We start from the raw sequence: 21,932 nt of genomic DNA, 5'->3' as shown, positions 1-21,932 counted from the left end.
CCTCACGCCCTCCACACCCCACACCATACCCTCACCCCACGCCCTCCACACCCCACGCCCTCCACACCCCACCCCATACCCCACCCCACCCCATACCCTCACCCCACACCCTCCACACCCCACCCCATACCCCACCCCACCCCATACCCTCACCCCACACCCTCCACACCCCACCCCACACCCTCCACACCCCACCCCACGCCCTCCACACCCCACCCCATACCCCACCCCACCCCATACCCTCACCCCACACCCTCCACACCCCACCCCACGCCCTCCACACCCCACCCCATACCCCACCCCACCCCATACCCTCACCCCACACCCTCCACACCCCACCCCACGCCCTCCACACCCCACGCCCTCCACACCCCACCCCACACCCTCCACACCCCACCCCATACCCCCACCCCACGCCCTCCACACCCCACCCCAAACCCCACCCCACCCCACGCCCTCCACACCCCACACCCTCTACCCCTCACTGCGCTTCTGCCCCTGCCCACGCCCTCCTCACCCCTCCTCCCCCTCTCCAGCCCCAGGTCTACGCCGCGCCCCGGCCCGTGGACCGCCTGGCAGTGCCCAGCTTCGCCCGGAGGGAGCGACTCCACCGCTTCCAGCCCACCTACCCGTACGTGCAGCACGAGATCGACCTGCCGCCCACCATCTCCCTGTCGGATGGCGAGGAGCCCCCGCCCTACCAGGGCCCCTGCACCCTGCAGCTCAGGGACCCCGAGCAGCAGCTGGAGCTGAACCGAGAGTCGGTGCGCGCTCCCCCCAACAGAACCATCTTCGACAGCGACCTGCCGGCCGGGACGGTGCCAGGCGGGCCCTGCGCCCCCAGCAGCCACTCGGGCATCAGCGCTGCAAGCTACAGCGGCGGCGGGCGCATGGAGGGGCCGCCCCCCGCCTACAACGAGGTCATCGCCCACTACCCACGCCCCTTCCAGCACCAGCAGAGCCCCGGGCCACCCTCCCTGCTGGAGGGACTCCACGCACCCCACCTCACCCCCCTGGAAAGCAAGGAGGACAAGCAGAAAGCTCAGCCCCTCTAGGAGCCGCGCGCGGCTGTAGGAAGAAACAAACGACAAAAACAAAACAAAACAAGGCAAACACTCTGCACTGGAGAGAAGAGGGGCGCCCCAACTCCACGTATAAATATTTACATGTTCTGTCGGGTCTAAATGCACAGCTCCGAAAGCTTGCAAAAAAGCAAAAAAAAAACAAAAAAAAACCACACAAAAAAAACATGTTTCAAGCCACATCGTGAAAGCAAAAAAGGAAAAAAAAAACCATTCTATAGTAGTCTCTTTTTTTTAGTTGAGCTGTGTGCACGAATGCTTAATTTTTTTCGTTAATGATGGTTTCACTTAACTTTAAAGACATATTTGCACAAAACCTTTGTTTAAAGATCTGCAATATTATATATATATAAATATAAATCTATATAAACTAAGAGAAACTGTATGGGGGGCAGGAGTATTTTTGTATTAGAAGAGGCTTATTGAAAGGAGTTGTTTTCCGAACTCGAAGAGGAAAGAAAAAGGCAATTTTTGAGTGCCAACTCAAAGTGTGTATTACCTTGTAAAGAAAAAAAAATATACAAAGCAGGGGTCTAGAGTTATTTATATAAATGTCGAGATTTTGCACTATTTTTTAATATAACTATGTCAGTGCTTGTTGGATGGAAAGTTCTATTGTGTCTGTCGAGACGTCTGCCAGGCAGGGGTGTCCCCTGGTCTCCTGGTCCCTTTGTCCCTGGTCCCCTCATCTCTCCCCCGTCCCCCTCCCCCTCCCCCTCCCCCGTCCTCCTCCCTACCCTCCGTCCCCCATCCCCTCGGTCTGGAGAGGCCCTGGCAGAAGGGCACCCCGTCCTGCACAGTACACATTCCCGAGAGGGGACACATTTCCCCACTGGACCAGGGGGACCCTCGGATTGTGGGCAAAAAGAAGCGCGAAGCCCTCTGAGGCACCAGCCTCCTGGAGGTGGTTTTGGGGTGGGGTTTTTTTTGTTTTGTTTTGTTTTGTTTTTGTTTTTGCCTTTTCGCAAATGAAAATAAACTCTTCTTGAAGGAGTCTTCGTTTTTCTTCCTCTTGGATAAGCTAGGAGAGCCTGCTGGGTAAGTGGGCACTGCCGGCCCCACGCCCTGGCCAGGCGGGGCCGCAGGGCGTGGGCACGGTGGCTCTGGCCAGAGCAGGCTGCCTGGGTGGCACTCAGTGCCCTCGGCACAGGGCCCAGGTGTTAGAATTTGGTCTCACCACAGCCTCATCTTTCATTGTATGTAACAGAGAAACAGGTGCCCCCCCCCCCCGGCCCAAGAGGCCATGGAGGAGCCAGGGTCGCTCCCAGAATCCAAAGAGGGGTTCCCTTGGGAGAAGAGAAAAGCCAGGCCATGCACCCCTTCTCCCAGGCGTCCACGTTCCTTCCCACCTGCAAATGGTTCGGTTTGGGGATGTTTGTTTATCAGTGTTTCCATCGCAACGCGGCAGCCCTCAGCTCGGGTCTCGTTAGCAGGCCCCGAGCTGGGGGTGCACTCAGGCACCCTGCCAGTGGCAGGTGGGGTCGGCAAGGGGCAGCGGGGAGCCACCTGCCACCACTCCTGTGCCAGAGGCATCTGACTCACCTGAGTGCTAGTGAGCGCGCTAAGCGGCCTCTTCCCTGAAAATCAGCCCGTTTTGAAAGCTTGCCCGCGGGCCTCTGCGGGTGGATGTGGATTCTTCTAGTCTCCGGTAGCCCAGGCTGGAACCTACTTGCTCTGCAGCTTGGCCAGCCCCGAGCTTCCCGCGCACACCTGCTCTCCACGCTTCTAAACAGGGTTCTCAGGGCCGGGTGCCCGTGCGCACGCCTGTCATCCTAGCGACTCAGGAGGCTGGGATGTGAGGACTGCATCTCGAAGCCAGCTAAGAAAACAGTAGGGTTTGCTGTGGCCGCTGCGGGGTCCCCTGGCCTGGGCGCCCTCCGTGTCTGCCCTGTGTGGAAAGCGTCTGTTGCCTGGGGGGGGTCAGGTGCCCTCTTGTCTGGGGCCAGGTGTTCCTGGACAGGGTCACACCGAGGCCTGTCCACAAAGGGCGGCTGCTGTGTCCACGTCGCAGTGCCCCGCCCCGCCCTGCCCACCTCCCTTCACTCACCAGCAGCGTGTGACCGTCTGTGGACCTCAGGCCCAGCCCGGAGGGCCCCCTGCGGTTTGAGTCTTACGCCCAGTGGTGCAGCTGTGTGTCCTGCCTGTGAAGAGGGCGGGGAGGGGGGAGGCTGCCCAGGCCTGAGGGCAGGGGCACCCCTTGAAGGTCGTGCCCTGTGGGTGCTGGCGGGAGGGTCCGGGAGGGCCGGCCAAGGCCGCTGGCTCGTGCCTGTGATCCTGGCTGTGATCCAGGAGGCAGAGATCGGAGGACCGCGGTGCAAAGCCAGACCTCGGTAGGAAAGCCTGTGAGACTCGGATCTCCAACGGACCAGCGAAAAGCCAGAAGCGGCGCTGGGCCAGGCTGGAGAGGAAAAGCCGAGGGACGGTGCCCGGTGCCCGGCTGAGCTCAAGCCCTGTGACCCGTGGGGCCCAGGACGCCGCTCCGGGCCTGGGCCGCTGCAGCGTTCGCTGGGGTCCCGGGAGAGGCTGAGGGGGCCTGGCTGGCCTGGGGGTGTCTGCAGCTCCAGCCCAAGTTCAGAGATGGGAGCAGCCTCACCGGCGCTCAGCCCCTCCCGCCGTCGGGGGAAGATTGGTCTCCTGAGAAAGGCCAGGTCCGCGTGGGTGCCAGCCTCTCTCCAGAGTCCCGGGCGGTCCAGGTTTGAGGCTAAGGCCAGCTCGCTCCGTAGCAGAGCCAGGGCTGGGTGGGGCGGGGTGCCATCCTGGGGGCCCAGGACTGGGCTTCAGCCTGTGGTTTCCAGCATCTAGAGCCAGAATCGCACATCTGCCCCCAGCAGAAGGAAGGCCGCCCCGGTGAGGGGGGGGGGGGGAGGAAGGGGAAAGGGAGAGGGGGGAGGGAGAAGAGGAGGAAGGGGAAGGGGAGGGAGAGGAGGAGGTGGAAGAGGAGGGGGAGGGGGAGGGGGAGGAGGAGGGAAGGGAGGGGGAGGAGGGTGCGTGTGCCTTTCCGTGTTTCCTGTTTGGATGCCAGCTTGGAATCCGTGTGGCTCCCAGGGCCTCTGCCCCTCCGCCGGCCCTAGGGCGGCCAGAAGTGCTCAGCACGGCTGGCTGTGCAGCCCAGGGCTGGACGGAGCACTCTCCTGTGCAGTCTGGCCGAGTCTGCGCTAACCCCAGAACTCAGCACACGCCAGCGGCCAGAGCTCAGCACACGCCAGCGGCGCCAGACCTCAGCACATGCCAGCGGCCGGAGCTCAGCACACGCCAGCGGCGCCGGGCCTGGGAGACGGCTTGCCGTGTCCCCTCGTCACTGCGCGGTCACGGTGACATTCGGGAAAGCTGCAACACTTGCCAATAAAGGGCGCCGCTCTGGAGCCAGGCCTCTCCTTTTGTCCTCTCAGGTGGGTTGCTCACCCTGTGGCCCTGCCCCCTTCTCCCTGCAGGCAGTGGAGGAGGAAAGGGTGTGCGGCTGCTGTGCAGCTTTAATAATGTGCTCAACCTCTCTGTTTAGTTCAGGCAGCCCTGGAGATCCCAGTGGAAACCCCTCTCTGGCGGGGGCTCACGCCGGTAAGCCTAGCTCCTCAGGAAGCTGAGGTCTGAGGATAGAGGCTCAGGGTCAGCCTGGGCAGGAATGTCCATGAGACTCGTATCTCTAATGAATCACCAAAAAGCTGAAAATGGAGGTATGGCTCAAGTGGTAGAACGCCAGCCTTGAGTATAAAAGCTAAGGGACAGCACCCAGTGTCTGAGTTCAAGGCCCAGTACTGGCACGAAGGGAAAGAATAGCAGGAGGCCTCAGCCTCAGCAGCAGGAACCCCTCGCCCGTCTGAGGGCAGGAAGCCGGGCTCCCCCGGAGCAGCCACGCCTGCCGCGCTCTTCCCAGCACCGCGTGGCTCAGCCCTCAGGCTGCATGGGCGTGCGGGCGTCCTGCGGGGAGGGGGCTCCTCGGCAGTGGGGGGCGGGGCTGCCCCCTCCCTCCAGTCCTGACCCCAGCTGGCATTGGCCGAAGTGACTTCAGCTTCCAGGCTCAGGTATGGCCAAGACAGAACATTCCAGACATGAAGAAGTGGGCGCTGGCGCTGGGCAGAACCCGTGGGGCCGTGCCAGCTGGTGCGGCTTTGTTCAGCACTTTGTTCTGAAAGCAAAAGAACTTTTTCTAAAAATAAAGCAAAGTATGACCAAAAGCTTCGTCGTCAAACGATGTGGGACAAAATTTATCTGAACATACAAATGATTTTTTAAATCAGCCTGTTTCTGTGCAGCTCACTCCTGTGGCTGCCGTGGTGCTGGGTACTGGGTGCTGTGATTCTGTGGTGCTGTGGTGCTGAGTGCTGTGGTGCTGGGTGCTGTGATTCTGTGGTGCTGTGGTGCTGAGTGCTGCAGTGCTGCGGTGCTGTGGTGCTGGGTGCTGTGGTGCTGAGTGCTGTGGTGCTGAGTGCTGTGGTGCTGGGTGCTGTGGTGCTGTGGTGCTGAGTGCTGTGATTATGTGATCCTGTGGCGCTGAGATTATGTGATCCTGTGGCCCTGAGACTATGTGGTTCTGTGGTGCTGAGATTATGTGGTTCTGTGGTGCTGAGATTATGTGATCCTGTGGTGATGAGATTATGTGATCCTGTGGCCCTGAGACTATGTGATCCTGTGGCCCTGAGATTATGTGATCCTGTGGCCCTGTGATTATGTGATCCTGTGCCCCTGTGATTATGTGATCCTGTGGTGCTGAGATTATGTGGTTCTGTGGCCCTGTGATTATGTGATCCTGTGGTGCTAAGATTATGTGGTTCTGTGGTGCTGAGATTATGTGGTTCTATGGTGCTGAGATTATGTGATCCTGTGGTGCTGAGATTATGTGGTTCTGTGGCCCTGTGATTATGTGATCCTGTGGCCCTGAGACTATGTGATCCTGTGGCCCTGTGATTATGTGATCCTGTGCCCCTGTGATTATGTGATCCTGTGGTGCTGAGATTATGTGGTTCTGTGGCCCTGTGATTATGTGATCCTGTGGCCCTGTGATTATGTGATCCTGTGGCGCTGAGATTATGTGGTTCTGTGGTGCTGAGATTATGTGATCCTGTGGTACTGAGATTATGTGGTTCTGTGGTGCTGAGATTATGTGATCCTGTGGCCCTGAGACTATGTGATCCTGTGGCCCTGAGATTATGTGATCCTGTGGTGCTGAGATTATGTGGTTCTGTGGTGCTGTGATTATGTGATCCTGTGGTGCTGAGATTATGTGGTTCTGTGGCCCTGTGATTATGTGATCCTGTGGTGCTGAGGTTATGTGGTTCTGTGGTGCTGAGATTATGTGATCCTGTGGTGCTGAGATTATGTGGTTCTGTGGTGCTGGCTGCTCAGTCCTCTCCCTCTGGGGCCTCCTCCCTTGCCGCTCCCCGCCCCCCTCAGAACTGAGCCCAGGGCTAAAATCATGATGGGATTCTCAGCTCATTAAAAGGCTTTTTATTGAGCTCAAAATAATTAAATGTGTCTGTGAGAGCATCTAGCCTAACTCGGTGGGCGCATTCCAAATGATTTTCTTCTCCTGAGACAGGGTCTCGCTATGCAGCCAGCCTGGCCTGGGACTCACGGTCCTCTGCCACAGCCTGGAGAGCCAGGCTCATGGGCCTGGCCTCCAGGGCCGGCTTAGAAATGAACTTTTGAGTGTCATACTCAAGAGGCTGAGATCTGAGTTCAGAATTCAAAGCCAGCCTGGGCAAGAAAGTCCGTGAGTCTCTTATCTCTAATTAACCACCAAAAACCCTGACTGGAGCTGTGGCTCAAGTGGCAAAGTGCCAGCTTTAAACAAAAAAGCCAAGAGGGAGTGCAAGGCCCTGGTTCCAGCCCCAGAACTCAGCACAAGAAAAAAAGTGATTTTTATAACTTATTTTTATTTTTATTGTTTGATCATTGGCTTGAACTCTGGGCCTGGGCGCTGTCCCTCAGCTCTTCAGCTCAAGGCGAGTGCTCTACCACCTGAGCCACAGCGCCACTTCCAGTTTTCTGGTGGTTTATGGGAGATAAGAGTCTCAGGGACCTTCCTGCCTGGGCTGGCTTTGAACCGGGATCCTCAGATCTCAGCCTCCTGAGTAGCTGGGATGACAGGCGGGAGCCCTCAGCTGGGATGTTTGTTCCTCCATCGAGTCTTGGCGATGCGTCCCCTCCAGCAGGTTTTGGGGTCTCTGACCTGAGCCCCTTGTGCGGACAGCTCAGCCTCCACATGTCCAGCAGGGCCACCTGACAAAACCCAGGCCCCCAAGGAAGAGGAGCTGGGGCTCACCAGGCCGCGCACGGTAACCATGTGTCTCTCTTACAAGCTGGAGCGGAGCCGGAAGGCTTGAGATCGGACACGTGTGATTATTATCTGGTTTGGGCCGAGCCTTCTGAGAGTTTCCAGAAAAACCCGAACCATGGAAAAGCTGGCACCGTCTTGGAGGTCCTGGGGCTCCTAGGCTCTTCCTGGTGCAGGAGGCTCGCATCCTGCTGGCTGGCTCTGCCCCTGGCCTTTCGGGCTGGACGGGCGGTTCTGAGGAGGCAGGCGCTGGCCTTGAACTCTGCACCTCTCTGGTAAGCAGCCTCTGATAGACTCGTCATCGACCTGGAGGGCTGAGCCTGCTCCCTGCCTTGAAGTACGTTGAACTTGTGAAATGCACGCTGACAAGGGAGACAGCTGTCCTTCTCTCCTTCACTCCCTCCAGACCAAAGTAACGCAGGTGTGAGGGCTGGTGCCTGGTAGCCAGTGCAGAACCTGAGGCAACCTGCCATTGGAAGCCACACATGATGCAATAAAGGACCCAGAACAGTGCACCAAATCGGACTGCTCACAGGCCCTTACAGGAAGGACAGACAGATGCTCCTACACAGTCCCAGCCACCCCTGTCTGGGCTGGAGACAATCCCCGGGCTCAAAAATCAGCTTGGAAATGTCTTTACTTGCAAGAAGGAAAACAAGGCCATCTACACCAGAGAGAATTCCAGGCTGAATGTGGTGGTCCCTCTTGGGACCCCGGCCAGGCCTCTCCCGACTCAGAGGTCCCTGGGGGAGAGGCTGGGGAGGGTCTTGATGCTTCCGGATGGGGTCATCGGGAAGGGAGGGGCATCCAGCCCTGCATCCCAGGGTCAGGACCCCTGGACTCCCTGTGTGTGTGTTTTTTGGGGGTGGGGGTGTTGGCGGGCGCCACCTGGTGGCCATTCTCAGGATGGCGCCCTGGCCGGTCTCTGAGCCGCGTTTAGGCACCCTGGTGACCCCAGCCAGGGCGCAGGGGTGAGCTGCCTGACACGTGCCTGACACCTAGCTCAGTCCTTGAGGGGCGCTTGTCACGTGGGGCGGCGGCGGTGAGGCCCAGTGCCCAGCAGCCGCCCACGGGCGCCCTCTGCCCTGAGCCCCCTCCCGCCCTGCCCCTCCCAGGCAAAACTGCCAGGGCGGAGGGGTGAGGGCGAGGGCGCCCCTCCACCAAGACCCCAAAGAGCAGGCCTGGGCCCAGGGCCGGTGCTCGGTGGGCCTCTCTCTCCTCTGCACGGGAGCGAGCTGGGGGTCGCTGGCCGCCCTGACCCCGTTTCCAGGCCAGGCGTGCGCGCCAGCAGTGCCCAGGATTGGGGGTGAGGGGCTCTGGCTGGAGGCTCAGCTGGATTCACTCCTGAAGGATGCATACCACCCCCTGGGAGAAATGGGCAAAGCGAGGTCCAGAGAGGTTAAGGACTGCGCCCAAGCACACACAGCCAGGAGCGCGGCGCCCGGGGCTGTGCCCTCGCCAGCTTTCTGGTCTTTGGCTCTGAGGCGACGGCGATTGTCTGGGGAGGCGGGGGCCCCTCCCTGAGCCTCCCAGCCTCACCTGCTCCCCGCCCCTCACGACTGGCTCCCATCACGCCCCCCCCCAGCAGAAGATCCTGCGGGCACTGCAGGACACCACCTCCCCCGTGAGGACCCCCAGCTGGCCAAGGAGCGCCAAGTCCCCCAAATGAACCGAACCCCGTCCTCTACCACATGCGGGTGGAGGCCAGAGTCTGCCTTGCAGTGCCTGCCACGCGTGGTGTCTGGCGGCGGCGCCTCCAGAGACGCAGCTCCCAAGGGGCCGGCCCAGCCCCGCCCAGGTACCCAGGTAACCTGCACCCCTTCCCCTCCCCCCAGCCGGGTGACAGCCCTCCAGCCCAGATTGGGGCCTGGGTTCAAATCTGGCTCCTAGCACCGGTCTTGATGCTCTTCTTTATCGGGTTGCTGAAGATGCCTGGTCAGGGTCAGCCACCCCGGGCTCAGCCCTGGTACAGAGCCGGTGTGTCCCAAACTCAGCACAGAGGCGTGCATGTGGCGTGACGCACCCCTGTCAGCCGCTCAGGAAGTGGAGATGGCAGGATTCTGGGAGTCTGAGGCTCCCTGGGCAAAATGAGCACAATATGAGCTGTTGACAGCTGGGAGAGAAGCCCAAGGGGTAAATCACCCGCCTAGCAAGCACAGGCCCCGGGCCCAACCCCCGTCCTGCAAACAATAGTAATAATAATAATAATAATAGCCAGGCGCCAGTGGCTCCCACCTGTAACCCCAGCTGCTCAGGAGGCTGAGATCTGAGGATCCCAGTTCAAAGCCAGCCCAGGCAGGAAAGTCCAGGAGACTCTTATCTCCAATAAACCACCAGAAAACCAGAAGTGGTACAGTGGCTCAAGTGGCAGAGCACTTGCCTTGAGCTGAAGAGCTGAGGGACAGCGCCCAGGCCCAGAGTTCAAGCCCCACAATCAACAAATAATAATAATAACAATCAATCATAATAATTCTGGCAGCAGTAGCCAGGGCTTGCGGCCCGGCAGTCCCTCTTCTCTACAGAAGCCAAAGTGGGCCCAAGGAAGCCACAGGCAGAATTTGAGGGTCCACCCCTGCCCAGCCATGGGGCTGCCCGTCCCCATCCGATAGGGATCATCACCCCTCTCCAGCTCCCAGGCCCCAGAGAGACGGGCTTCCACCGCGGACAGCACTCCCTGAGCTCAGCACACAGGGTGAGTGACGCGTCCTGTTGCGCCCCGCCGCCCTGTCCTCCCACAGGCACGGGGGGGGGGGGGGGGGGATAAGGGTTCGGGACCGCAGCCCCTCCTACAGGGCACGGGGTAGGGTTCCGGGGCTCCCCGCCCCCCTGGCCACCCCTCTCCAGAGGAGAGAATCCTTGCGTTTCTGGAAGGCAACCAGCCGAGCTGGGCTCCACATCTCCGGAGCTCTGGAGATGACGACGGTGAAGGACATGAACCCTGAGCTGTGCGCTGTGGCCGCCAGCCCTGGAGAGAGGCGCGGTCAGCGGCGAGGTGGGCGTGGTGCCGGGGCCTCGGCCGAGCGCCCCTCCCCTCACTCCCTGCACAGCCCCGGGGGGGGGGGGGGGGGGGGGGGGTCCGGGAGGGCGGCCGCCGTCGGGGAGAGCGTCCTGAGCTGGCTGAGGGCCCTGGCGCCTGTCCTCCCCGTAGCTCACCTCCCCGGCGCCCGTCAACCCGACTTTGGCACGACTCTGACCCGGGGCTTTAAAGTTACCTAAGGAGCCGGGCGCCGGTGGCTCACGCCTGTCATCCCAGCTGCTCAGAGGCTGAAATCTGAGGATCACAGTTCGAAGCCAGCCCAGGGCAGGAAAGTCCGTGAAACTTATTTCCCAACTAACCAGCAAAAAGCCAGAAGTGAAGCTATGGTTCAAATGGTAGAGTAGTCTAAAGTAGCCTGAAGTAAAAAAACTAAGTGACAAGAGTCCAGGCCCTGAGTTCAAGCCCTAGGACTGGCACACACGCGCACACACACACACAGACACACACACACACACACACACACACACACACCCAGTGTCCTGAAGGAGACCAGGCTGGGCTGGGCACGGCTGCATCCTAAGGAGGCGGCCCGCATCATGTCTGTCTTCAGAGTGGCTCAGTCCTCGCCTGCAACCCTCCTCTACTTCACGGGACAAGTTCAAGTCCTCCTACGCCAGATGGCCCTGGGTGGCTGTCACAGCGCTATTGTGTGTGTGGTAGGGGCGGGGAGGGGGGGGAGGCCCAGGGCTGGAGGCTTGAGGCTTGGGGCTCAGGACGGCTGGGGAATTCCCAAAAGACAAGGGCTCCGGGCCAGGTGGCAAAGGCACACAGGTGGGCCTGCTGGGGAGACTGCCAGCAAGGCTCCACGCGAGAGCCCCGAGTGTATGCCACCCAGGTGGGAAAGGAAGACAGGCTGGTCCGGGGGCCCTCCCGACCCCTGGCCCCCACCCCGGGACCGCATCTGGGGACTTGGTGTACCGACCCGTGCTTAGAAGAATCACAAAGGGATTCTGTGGGATTTTCTTTTGCAGAAGATTCTAGAAGAGGAAGCTGGTGTGCTGTGATTATGTACCAGGAGAACCCACTCAACGTGATCCTTCAGAGTGGGCCCAGTTCCCATATTTCCGTTGAGAACTCGGAAGCCATCCAGATGGGAAACACGAACGCCCTGGTGACAGCCAGCGGTGGTCCCAGGGGAGGGCGATGGTGAGGCCCGAGGGGGAGGGGCAGTTCCTAGTCTCTGACGCCCCCTCCGCCCTCTGAGAACAAGGAGACCGGATCAAACCTCTCCTGCACTCCCTCCACTCGGTACCTTTTCCCGTGTTTGATAAGATCAGACGTGCTTTTTCCATGAAAGATAACTCAGCTCCCTGTCCCCCAGGGCAGGCTGAGGGGCTGTGGTCGCATCTGTCTGTTCTGGACACCTCTCCCTATGTGGGGCTATGTTGGAAAGCGGGGTGTGCCTGGCAGCTGGTGATGAACTCCCAAGCTGCCAGGTGGACGCGCAAAGCCGGGCCCCGTGGGAGAGGGCAGGAACGGCTCCGCACCCCGTCTCTGTCCCCACACGGGGGGGGGCTCGCTCCCAACTCCCCACCCCAGCCCCTCAGAGGCTCCGCTCCGGGTCTGCTTCCACAAATGAGGGGCTCCGCTCCAGAACCGACCTCATCGCCCCCTCATTTGTTAGCGCTCCCTTAAGGAGAAAGCCGGAGGAGCAGGTGCAGTGGCGCCCACCTGCAGTCCTGCTGCTCAGAAGTAGCAAGATCGCAGTCTGAGACCAGACAGGGCAGAAGCACCAGACCCTGTCTGAAGATAATAAAAGTAAGAAAGAGGAGAGGAAGCCGGGAAGACCACTGCCAAGATCCGCTGCAGGGGCAGATGGGGCGGAGAGGCTGGCGGGGGCTTGCTGTCTGTGCCCTGGGCCGGGCAGGTGGGGGAGGAAGAGGTGCGGCTCCCTCGGCCCAGCTGCCTTAAGCATGGCGCCGTCAGGTCGCCGGGGAGAAGGAGGGGAGAGGGAGGGGGAGGGAGGGGAGAGGGAGGGGGAGGGAGGGGGAGGGAGGAGGGGAGCGAGCGGCCGCTGGGCTCTGGGCAGTGTGGCAGCGGAGACCCGAGGCCCAGGTTGGAGCCTCCGCTCTTCCTGAGCCCTGAGAGCCCAGAGCAAACGGGGCGGGGGGGTGGAGAGGGAGGCCGAGGGGAGACGCGCAGGGCCCAGGAGTGGCCAGCCGGGCCGTGAGGTCACCTCCCGGACGAGAGCGGCCAGAGGCCGGAGGGGGACCCTGAGGGCTGCGGCCGCGAGGCTCCGTCCCCAGCCCCGTGACGCCGGCGAGGACCTGCTGGCTGCCCAGGGGGACCAGGCTCTGACCAGCTGCCGGGGTCCAGGCCCTGTCACCCCGACTGGCGGTCACCAGAGAGCTGCCCGGGACACTTTCAATCCCACAGGCCCTGGGGCCCCGCCGCGCCCTCCTCCACCCCTGCAGCCTGGGCAGGAGGGCCCCACACTCGGGGACCCCGCAGGGAGGTTCCCAGGGGAGCAGAAACCCCCAGAACGGTGCCTGACAGGGGCAGGGGACAGTGGGGGTTCCTGGGGGAGCGGGACCCTGGCCAAGACAAGAGGTCACCTCAGCGACCCCAGCCAGATCGGATAAGAGGGAGGGAGGGAGGAGGGAGGGAGAGAGGAGGGAGGGGAAGAGGGAGAGAGAAGAAAGGAGGGAAAGAGGGAGGCAGAGAGGGAGGGAGGGAAGGAGGAGGGAGGGGAAGAGGGAGGGAGGGAGGGAGGGAGGGAGGAAGAGGGAGGGAGGGAAGGAGGGAGGGAGGGAGAGGGAGGGAGGGAAGGAGGAGGGAGGGGAAGAGGGAGGGAGGGAAGGAGGGAGGGAGGGAGAGGGAGGGAAGGAAGGAGGAGGGAGGGGAAGAGGGAGGGAGGGAGGGAGGGAGGAAGAGGGAGGGAGGGGAAGAGGAAGGGAGGGAGAGGAAGGGAGGGAAGGAGGAGGGAGGGGAAGAGGGAGGGAGGGAGGGAGGGAGGAAGAGGGAGGGAGGGAAGGAGGGAGGGAAGGGGGATCTAAGGCTGGGGAGACCACAGGCGGAGCTGCACCATGCAGGAGGCGAGCAGGGCTGGCCAGGCGGGGCCCTTTCTCAGGACGGCCCTCCCACACCCGCCCGCCCCGGGGAGACTGGGGGGTCAGAACCCCACACAGGAGGACGTCCCGCGGGGTGCAGGGCGCCACGCCCCCCAGAACACAGAAACGCAACAGGTGTGGCAGGGCAGAGCCAGGCCGGGTGGCAAGGAGACATGTGAAGTTACCTTTCAGCCCGCTCGCCTCGGCTCGCCTCCGCTCCCCTCCGCTCGCCTCCGCTCGCCTCCGCTCCCCTCCGCTCGCCTCCGCTCGCCTCCGCTCACCTCCGCTCCCCTCCGTTTACCTCCTTCCCTCCTTCCCTCCCTCCCTTTTCATTCTCCTGTGGACCCATGGACTTCAGGAAAGGCTTTATCCAGCCATGGGACGGTGAGGTCAGGGATCTCTCTCATCTCTAGGTTTGACTTATCACAGAATCGGCCCTTTAGGGCTCCCCACGGAAACTCCCTATAGCTACAAAGTGGCAGCTGGGGTTCCAGCCCTCACATCCCCACAGAAGACAAAAGCCCCTTCTAAGCCTCCCCAGTGTTGGTCCAGGTGGGGCCAGTCCTGATGTTAGAAAGCAGGGCTCAGACGCCCAGGCCACTGTGTAAGTGGACAGAGAACAGAGTGCCCAGCCTCCCCGACATCTCCCCTGAGTCCAGAAGGGAGGCTGCAAGGTCCTGGTGCTGAACCCCGGCCTGCACCTCCTTGTCCTGGGGCCCCACGGCCGCCCCAGCAGCTCTGGGCCTGCTGCGGGGACACCGAGGCCTGGGGCAGCCCCGCCTCCGTCCCCAAGGGACCAGAACTTCCCAGGAAGCCCCCCAGAAGCAGGCAGCCCCCAAGAATTGGGAAGCCCGAAGCACAGCGGCGGCGGCAGCAACCTTGGGCTACGGGGAGATGAAGGGCTGGCACCTGTACTGGAGGCCCAGCCCCCAAAGGGTGGCCCCCGAGCCCCGTCTCTGTCTCTGGAGCCTGGAGCCCGTCGGGAGGTGCCCTGCAACCCGGTGCCTGAGCGTCCTGCAGCCCCGGAGGATGCCAGGCAGAGGCTGGCGGCCAGCGCCACCTGCTGGCCTCCAGGGGGACGGCACTGCCTGGTCTGGGGAAGGGACCAGGCTGGCTCAGCCTTGAGCCGAGCGCCCTCTGCTGACCACAGTGTCCCAGACCGGCCTGGGAACCTGCAGGAGGGAAGGGGCCCAAACCCCCAGTCCCAGCAAGACCCCATGCGGGCACGTGCCACTGGGCACACATTTCCTCCCGCAGGCAGTGACAGCGCCCCAAGGCCAGGGCACGGACGCCAACCCAGCACCCTCGAGGACACCCCAGCGTGCCCCTCTGCCCTTCCTACAGGGACGTCCTTTCTGCCGTCCCAAGGCCTCCGTGGGGAAGGAGCTTGACCACTTCCTGCCATGGAGAAAGGGAAGCACAGAGAGGTTTAGCTGCCTGATAGAAGTCACACAGCCCAGAAGACACCCAGGGACACACAGAGTGACAGCAGCCCTCTGTGGGCACTTGTGCAGGGCAGGGGTGGGCAGACACAGACCGCGCTCCACAGCCACTCGCACACAGAGACACCCCCAGATCTGACAAGGCAGACCCCAGGGAACCAGGTTAGTTATGCTGAGGTCAGAGTTCAGCCCTGCCATCTGGCAGCCCCGTGCTCTTAGGCAGGTCCTGGTCTCTGCGCCTCAGTTTCTCGTGTAAAGAAGACCCCTCTGGGGTCCCCAGCCCCACCCCTCTATGCTGCTCATCCCAGAGCCCCCACCCCACATCCCAGGAGCTTTGCTGCTCCCCGACTCTGGGGACACCCCGATTTTCCTCTGAGCATCAGCTCAGCCCTCCCAGGCCTCCTCTGCGCAGGGGTGTCTTTGGGCCTTCTGTAGACGAAGCAATCTAACCGCTGGCCCAGTGACAGGACAGTGTCCCCCCGGAGAGCCTGGTCCCCCCCGCCCTCTGGGGCCTGGACTTGGTGGGCCTGGGCTGAGGTGGCTGTGGCCGAAGCTCTGGCCACCAGGTGGCGCCCCTGCTCTTGTTTTGAAGACAGCTCCAACTTGAAAATGACCCGCTGTGGCCCCTAGGACCAGTCTGGGAGCCCAGGAAGTGACCAGTTCCTGAGGGCCTCACTCTGGGGACCCTGGACCCCGCATCGGGCTCCCTCTGTGGAATGAATGAAAGCTTCTAGGCCACTCACGTGCAGTGGGGTGGGGTCAGGATGAGGACCGCCAGCCTGGCCCCACGGGGGGGGGGGGGGTCCCTCCTTCGTGGCCAGGACCGAAGACAGGTCCAGGATGCCCCTTGGTTGCCCCCTGGCCTTTGCTCCCTGAGGGCGGACTCGTCTCGACTCTGACATTGACTCTGGTATCACGGCCCCACCTAAACCCCGCCCGGGAGCCCACTGCCTGGCTTCTTTCTGGTCAGCTCTGATCTCTGCTCTGAGCTTTGCTGGGCTCTTGGGCTCAGCTGGAGGCCATGGGGGGACGGGGGGCTCACAGGGGCAGCCGCGAGGGACCGGCCCGGTCCTGGCCAGCTTCGGGCCCCAGAACCAGCATCTGCTTGTGACTGGATGGACACTGGCCAGGCCAAAGCGGAGGAAGAAGCAGCGCTGACTTTGATCTTTGTGGGCAGCACCCTGCGGGGTCAAGGAGACCCCATGACTGCCCTCCTGGCCCCAGAGATGCCTCCCCTGGGCCGTGTGGCCCTGGACCAGAGCGCGCACTCCTGGGTCAGTTTCCGGCTGGTAGCATCTCGCAGGGCCGCGTGTGGCTGGGGCCCTGCAGCCCCCAGCCTTGCCGACAGCGCTGAGCAGAGGATGCTCCAGGGTCTGGTGGAAAGGAGGCGTGAGGCCGAGCGAAGACGGAGGCCCTGAGCCTCGAAGGCCTCCCAGGGAGGCCGGGCCTCGCCTGTCTGCCTCTGGCTCTGCCCCCACCTGGCCGCACGGCCCCGTGGCAGGGGCTGGAGCTGCACTCAGGGCGGCTCCGCTCACCTGAGCTCACAGGGCAGCCCCCAGCCCCGCTCCTGGGCCCACAGGACCCTGGCCCTTCGCCTCTGACCCAGTCAGACCAGGCCTTACCTGTGGCGGCCGGAGGCATAGCCGCCACAAACACCCGGGGCTCCCCGGGGTCGGGGTCATGACCCCAGGATGAGGGGAGACTCTGTGACCCCCACGCCCGGCCTCCAGGCCCCTCATGCGGAACTCACCCTGCGGACTTCAAGCCTCCACCCGGGCGCGAGTCCTGACACTGCTGGGCACTTGGGGGGGGGGCTCTGCGCTGGGCTGGGGGAGCGCAGAGGCCGGCCTCCGTCCATGGGGGGGACTCTGCGCTGGGCTGGGGGAGCGCAGAGGCCGGCCTCCGTCCATGGGGGGGTGGACTCTGCACTGGGCTGGCTGGGGGAGCGCAGAGGCCGGCCTCCGTCCATGTGGGGGGCTCTGCGCTGGGCTGGGGGAGCGCAGAGGCTGGCCTCCGTCCATGGGGGGGACTCTGCGCTGGGCTGGGGGAGCGCAGAGGCCGGCCTCCGTCCACGTGCAGCCCCCGTGGAGCCGCTGTGTGAGGCACTGGTTTCCGGCTGGTTCCGGCTGGGGACAGCCTCAATCTTCCAGGAGGCCCTGCCTCGGGCCAGGGTCACGGGCTGGACGGGTGACCCCTCCTTCCTGAGCGACCTTTTCCCTGCTGACAGCCAAGATCTGGCCCAAACCCTTCCGCCCTCCCTCGACTCCTCCGTCCCAGCCCCGGGAAGCCCGGCTCCCAGCCAGGCCCTGAGACCCAGCACCCGCTTTCCATGGCCCTGTGAGTCTAGATGGCTCCCCGGGAGCCCAGCCACACAGGACCAGACCCCTGACACCCCGAGAGCAGGGGAGAGCCCCACTGGAGGGCCAGTTCCAATGCCCCAGGCCCTGCCCCTGTCCCCCAACCCCGCCCTGTCCTGGGAAAGCCCCCTGGGGAGACACCATCAGAGCTCTGGAAACTTGGGTTTGCCTCCTCCTAGCTCCTCACATGTCAGCCAAGCCCCCCACTTCTCTCTGAAGCCCCTACAAGGCCCCGAGCGACCCCTCCTGCCCAGCAGCCGGTCCTCCCCCACCCCACAACCCCACGGCCTCCCATGGCCCAGACCTCCAATGTGCCCCACGGGTGACACTGGGCAGATGTTATGGGGGACAGCAGCACCCCGGGGCCCAGGACGCACTGGGCTGCCCAGCGCGTGGTCCCGTTACCTCTTCTCACCCAGTGTGGGGCACGGCCGTGTCCCGGGCTGGCCAGAGGCCCAGGGCCCCCCCCCCCCCGTCCTTCCCGGACCCAGGCACTGGAACCCCATGCACGTTCACGCCCCACTGCTGTGCTAACCCGTGCCCTCCCCGGCCTGGAAAATCTGACCGGGCCTCAAAGTCCGAGCCATGATTCATGGGGCTGGCCGTGGCTGGATCACCTGCTAGAAACTTCCATGGCAGAGGCTTTGGTTCTGGGCAGGTGGAGAGCCTCGCAGCCAGTCCGGGCTTCTGGATAGAGAAACCGAGGCTGGGCCTGTGTGGCGACTGCGCCTCATCCTCAGCCCTGGAGAGGTAGAGGCAAGAGGGTCGCGAGTTCGAGGCCAGTCTGGGCTAGAGGGAGTCCTTGTCTCTAAATGAAGACAGAAGACGTGGGAGAGGCGCGGCCTGGTGAGCGTCTGAGGAGAGCAGAGTCGGCGGGGTGCCACCATGACGGTGACCCCGGGCACACAGTGACACCCCGCTTTCCACCGGCCGCCCATGGGCGAAGCACCCCCCCCAGCGCAGCCCCGGCCCAGGCACAGACCGAGCCGGGCCGGAGCGGGTGGCGGAGGCCGCCCAGCCCCTCGCAGGCGCCCAGCCCCTCGCAAGCGCCCAGCCCCTCGCAGGCGCCCAGCCCCTCGCAGGCGCCCAGCCCGGGCCACGTCGGGCACGTGGTGGGGTACGGCCGACAACGGAGCTGTCAGGACTGCACGGGAGGGGGGGGGTTGAGGACGGACACTGCTGAATTCCAGCCCCTCCTCCCTCCCTCCCCGCGCTGCCCAGCGGGCCTCTGGCTCGGGTCTTGGGGTTCCCTGCCCCAGCCCCCCGCGGGTGGCCGGGCGGTCCTCAGCCTCGCTCCTGCGGCCGTGGGCGCTGCGGGTTTGCCCCGGGGGCGCGGGGCCAGCACACGGGGGGCGTCGCTCACTCCCACTCAACCCCTGTGCCCTCCAGCCTCAGTTTCCCTCCAGCCATGTTCACGGGTACGGCCCTGGAGCCACCCCAGGGGAAGAAGGGGCTCGAATCCCGCCTGCCGCCCGCTCTGGCCTCCTGTGATTCCAGCTCTGGCGTGGGAACACGAGGGACCACGGGCCACGGCCTGTGACACAGGAAAGCCGCTCAGGTGAACCCGCAGGGACAGAGGCACAAAGAAATCCCCTCCTTCCAGAAAAATCTGCCGGGTGGGTGGGGCTCTCCCTTCCGGTTACCATTCCTCCCACTGTCTGGGGCGCAGGGGTCCGCCCGACCTGGCCCAGGGCTGGGCGCGTCCCCCCATCCCCACCTCAGCCCCCGCGCGCCCCGCCGCCCGCCCGCGAGGCCCTCTGCGCGCTGCGCCTCCCCCGCACGCTGACTTTGCTCGAAGCTTCTGCCAGGCCTGGGCCTCCCCCTGGCACCGCCACCCGCCCCGGCCGACAGCCAGGAAAAATGGCTCCCGAGCCACCCCCAAGGAAATCATCTTCCTGAACGCGATCCTGTGTGGGGCCTGGGGACGTGGCTCATGGGGTAGAGCGCCCGCCTGAGGCCAAACCCCAGCACCACCCAAAGAAAGGGACGTCCCCGATCTGAGCATCTGGCAGTGGGATTCGTCCTCCCGGGGAGGGCTCCAGAGGCAGCTGGGCTTCTGGAAAGTTCAGGGCCTGGAGAGAGGTCAGCCCAGAAGTGACAGGTGTCAGCCCTCCGTCGGTGAGCCCGCCCTTCACCCCCCACCCCCCCCCCCCCAGCGCCCCACGCTGGTGGAAGACAAGAGTTCTGCCGTGACGTTGCCCTGAAATCACCACCACCCCACATCTGTGTGCCCGGCCCCCTCTGTATCCCGAGTCCGACCCTCCAGCTGCCCCTGTCCTCCAGGATGCCCCCCTCCCCCCTCCCCCCCTCCCCCCCAGCCTCCCCCTCCTCCTGCCCATCCAGGCGCTGTCCCAGAGCCCTCTTGTGGCAGAAGCAGGAACTGCAGCGGCAGGCTTGCTCTGGGGGCAGCAGGCCGTGTGGCCCCCAATGCCCTGAGATGCTGGGGTCCCCCGCTGCACAGCCCCGGGCAGGCCCCGGCTGTCCAAGCCCTCCCCCGCCGTCAGACCGGACCCAGAACCAACTTCGCAGCCAGGCTGCTCGGGGTGACCCCAACTGTCACCCAGTGCCCCTCAGACCCCGGCCGTCACCCCCAGTGCCTGCGCCCCCGGCTTAGCTCTGCCCCCCCCCACCCGCCAGCTGACTTCAGCCCTGGGCACCGGAGGCAGGGTGGCGCTGTCGGGCAGATGGGCGAACCTGTGCCTCACATTTGGGGACCCGGGAGCAGAGCAGGGACCCCGGGCGTCTGGGAGCAGCCCCGGTCTCCTCCGGGACTCAGATCAGCACCCATGGCTCAGGTCAAGGTCATTCTTGGGGTCACCTCCCGTGGGAGCCAGACAGAGCAGGGGTGGGCGGGGTGTCCCCCGACACCGCCGCTCCCTCCAGCTCCCACAGTCCCTCCCCCCCCCCCACCCCACCCACCCCCCCTCCCCCCTGCCACACACACGGCCTCTGCGTCCCCACAAGAAGCCCGGGCCTGCGGCCCTGAGCCCATCCCCAGCCACAACGCAGACCCCAGGCTGCCCCATCTCCCCTCCCCTGCACGCGCCTCCCCTGCACGCGCCTCCCCTGCACACGCCTCCCTGCACACGCCTCCCTGCACGCGCCTCCCCTGCACACGCCTCCCCTACACACACACCTCCCCCTACACACACCTCCCCCTACACACACACCTCCCCCTACACACACCTCCCCTACACACACACCTCCCCTACACACACCTCCCCCTACACACACACCTCCCCCTACACACACACCTCCCCTACACACACACCTCCCCTACACACACACCTCCCCTACACACACACCTCCCCTACACACACCTCCCCTACACACACACCTCCCCCTACACACACACCTCCCCTACACACACACCTCCCCTACACACACACCTCCCCTACACACACACCTCCCCTACACACACCTCCCCTACACACACACCTCCCTACACACACACCTCCCCTACACACACCTCCCCTACACACACACCTCCCCTACACACACCTCCCCTACACACACACCTCCCCTACACACACACCTCCCCCTACACACACACCTCCCCTACACACACACCTCCCCTACACACACACCTCCCCTACACACACACCTCCCCTACACACACCTGCCCTACACACACACCTCCCTACACACACACCTCCCCTACACACACCTCCCCTACACACACACCTCCCCTACACACACACCTCCCCTACACACACACCTCCCCTACACACACACCTCCCATACACACACCTCCCCTACACACACACCTCCCCTACACACACACCTCCCCCTACACACACACCTCCCCTACACACACCTCCCCTACACACAACTCCCTAACACACACACCTCCCCTACACACCCCTCCCCTACACACACACCTCCCCTACACACACTGCCCTACACACACACCTCCCCTACACACACCTCCCCTACACACACCTCCCCCTACACACACACCTCCCCCTACACACACACCTCCCCTACACACACACCTCCCCTACACACACCTCCCCTACACACACCTCCCCCTACACACACACCTCCCCCTACACACACACCTCCCCTACACATACACCTCCCCTACACACACACCTCCCCTGCACGCGCCTACCCTGCACACACACCTCCCCTACACACACACCTCCCCTACACACACACCTCCCCTACACACACCTCCCCCTACACACACACCTCCCATACACACACCTCCCCTACACACACCTCCCCTACACACACACCTCCCCTACACACACACCTCCCTACACACACCTCCCCTACACACACCTCCCCTACACACACACCTCCCCTACACACACACCTCCCCTACACACACACCTCCCCTACACACACACCTCCCCTACACACACACCTCCCATACACACACCTCCCCTACACACACACCTCCCCCTACACACACACCTCCCCTACACACACCTCCCCTACACACACACCTCCCCTACACACCCCTCCCCTACACACACACATCCCCTACACACACACCTCCCCTGCACACACCTCCCCTACACACACACCTCCCCTACACACACACCTCCCCTACACACACACCTCCCCTACACACACCTCCCCCTACACACACACCTCCCCCTACACACACCTCCCCTACACACACACCTCCCCTGCACGCGCCTACCCTGCACACACACCTCCCCTACACACACACCTCCCTACA

The 21,932-nt window shown here is 63.4% G+C and overlaps 1 protein-coding gene across 1 annotated transcript in view; it reads left to right on the top strand.

The window, feature by feature from the left end:
• Positions 1-2,076, top strand: part of Pmepa1 (prostate transmembrane protein, androgen induced 1) — a 45,570-nt gene extending 43,494 nt beyond the window's left edge. Inside the window, exon 4 of the mRNA XM_042699240.1 lies at positions 537-2,076. Coding sequence (XP_042555174.1) covers positions 537-1,055 — 519 coding nt within the window. The 3' untranslated portion in view covers positions 1,056-2,076. The remainder of the gene's footprint in view (positions 1-536) is intronic.
• The last annotated feature ends 19,856 nt before the right edge of the window (positions 2,077-21,932 follow it).

The sequence above is a fragment of the Dipodomys spectabilis genome, unplaced genomic scaffold, assembly GCF_019054845.1.
Source record: "Dipodomys spectabilis isolate Male_0828 unplaced genomic scaffold, ASM1905484v1 ptg000240l, whole genome shotgun sequence".
Lineage (NCBI taxonomy): Eukaryota > Metazoa > Chordata > Mammalia > Rodentia > Heteromyidae > Dipodomys > Dipodomys spectabilis.
The sequence above is the reverse complement of the archived record's forward strand: the minus strand, read 5'-3'. Positions and strand labels throughout refer to the sequence as shown.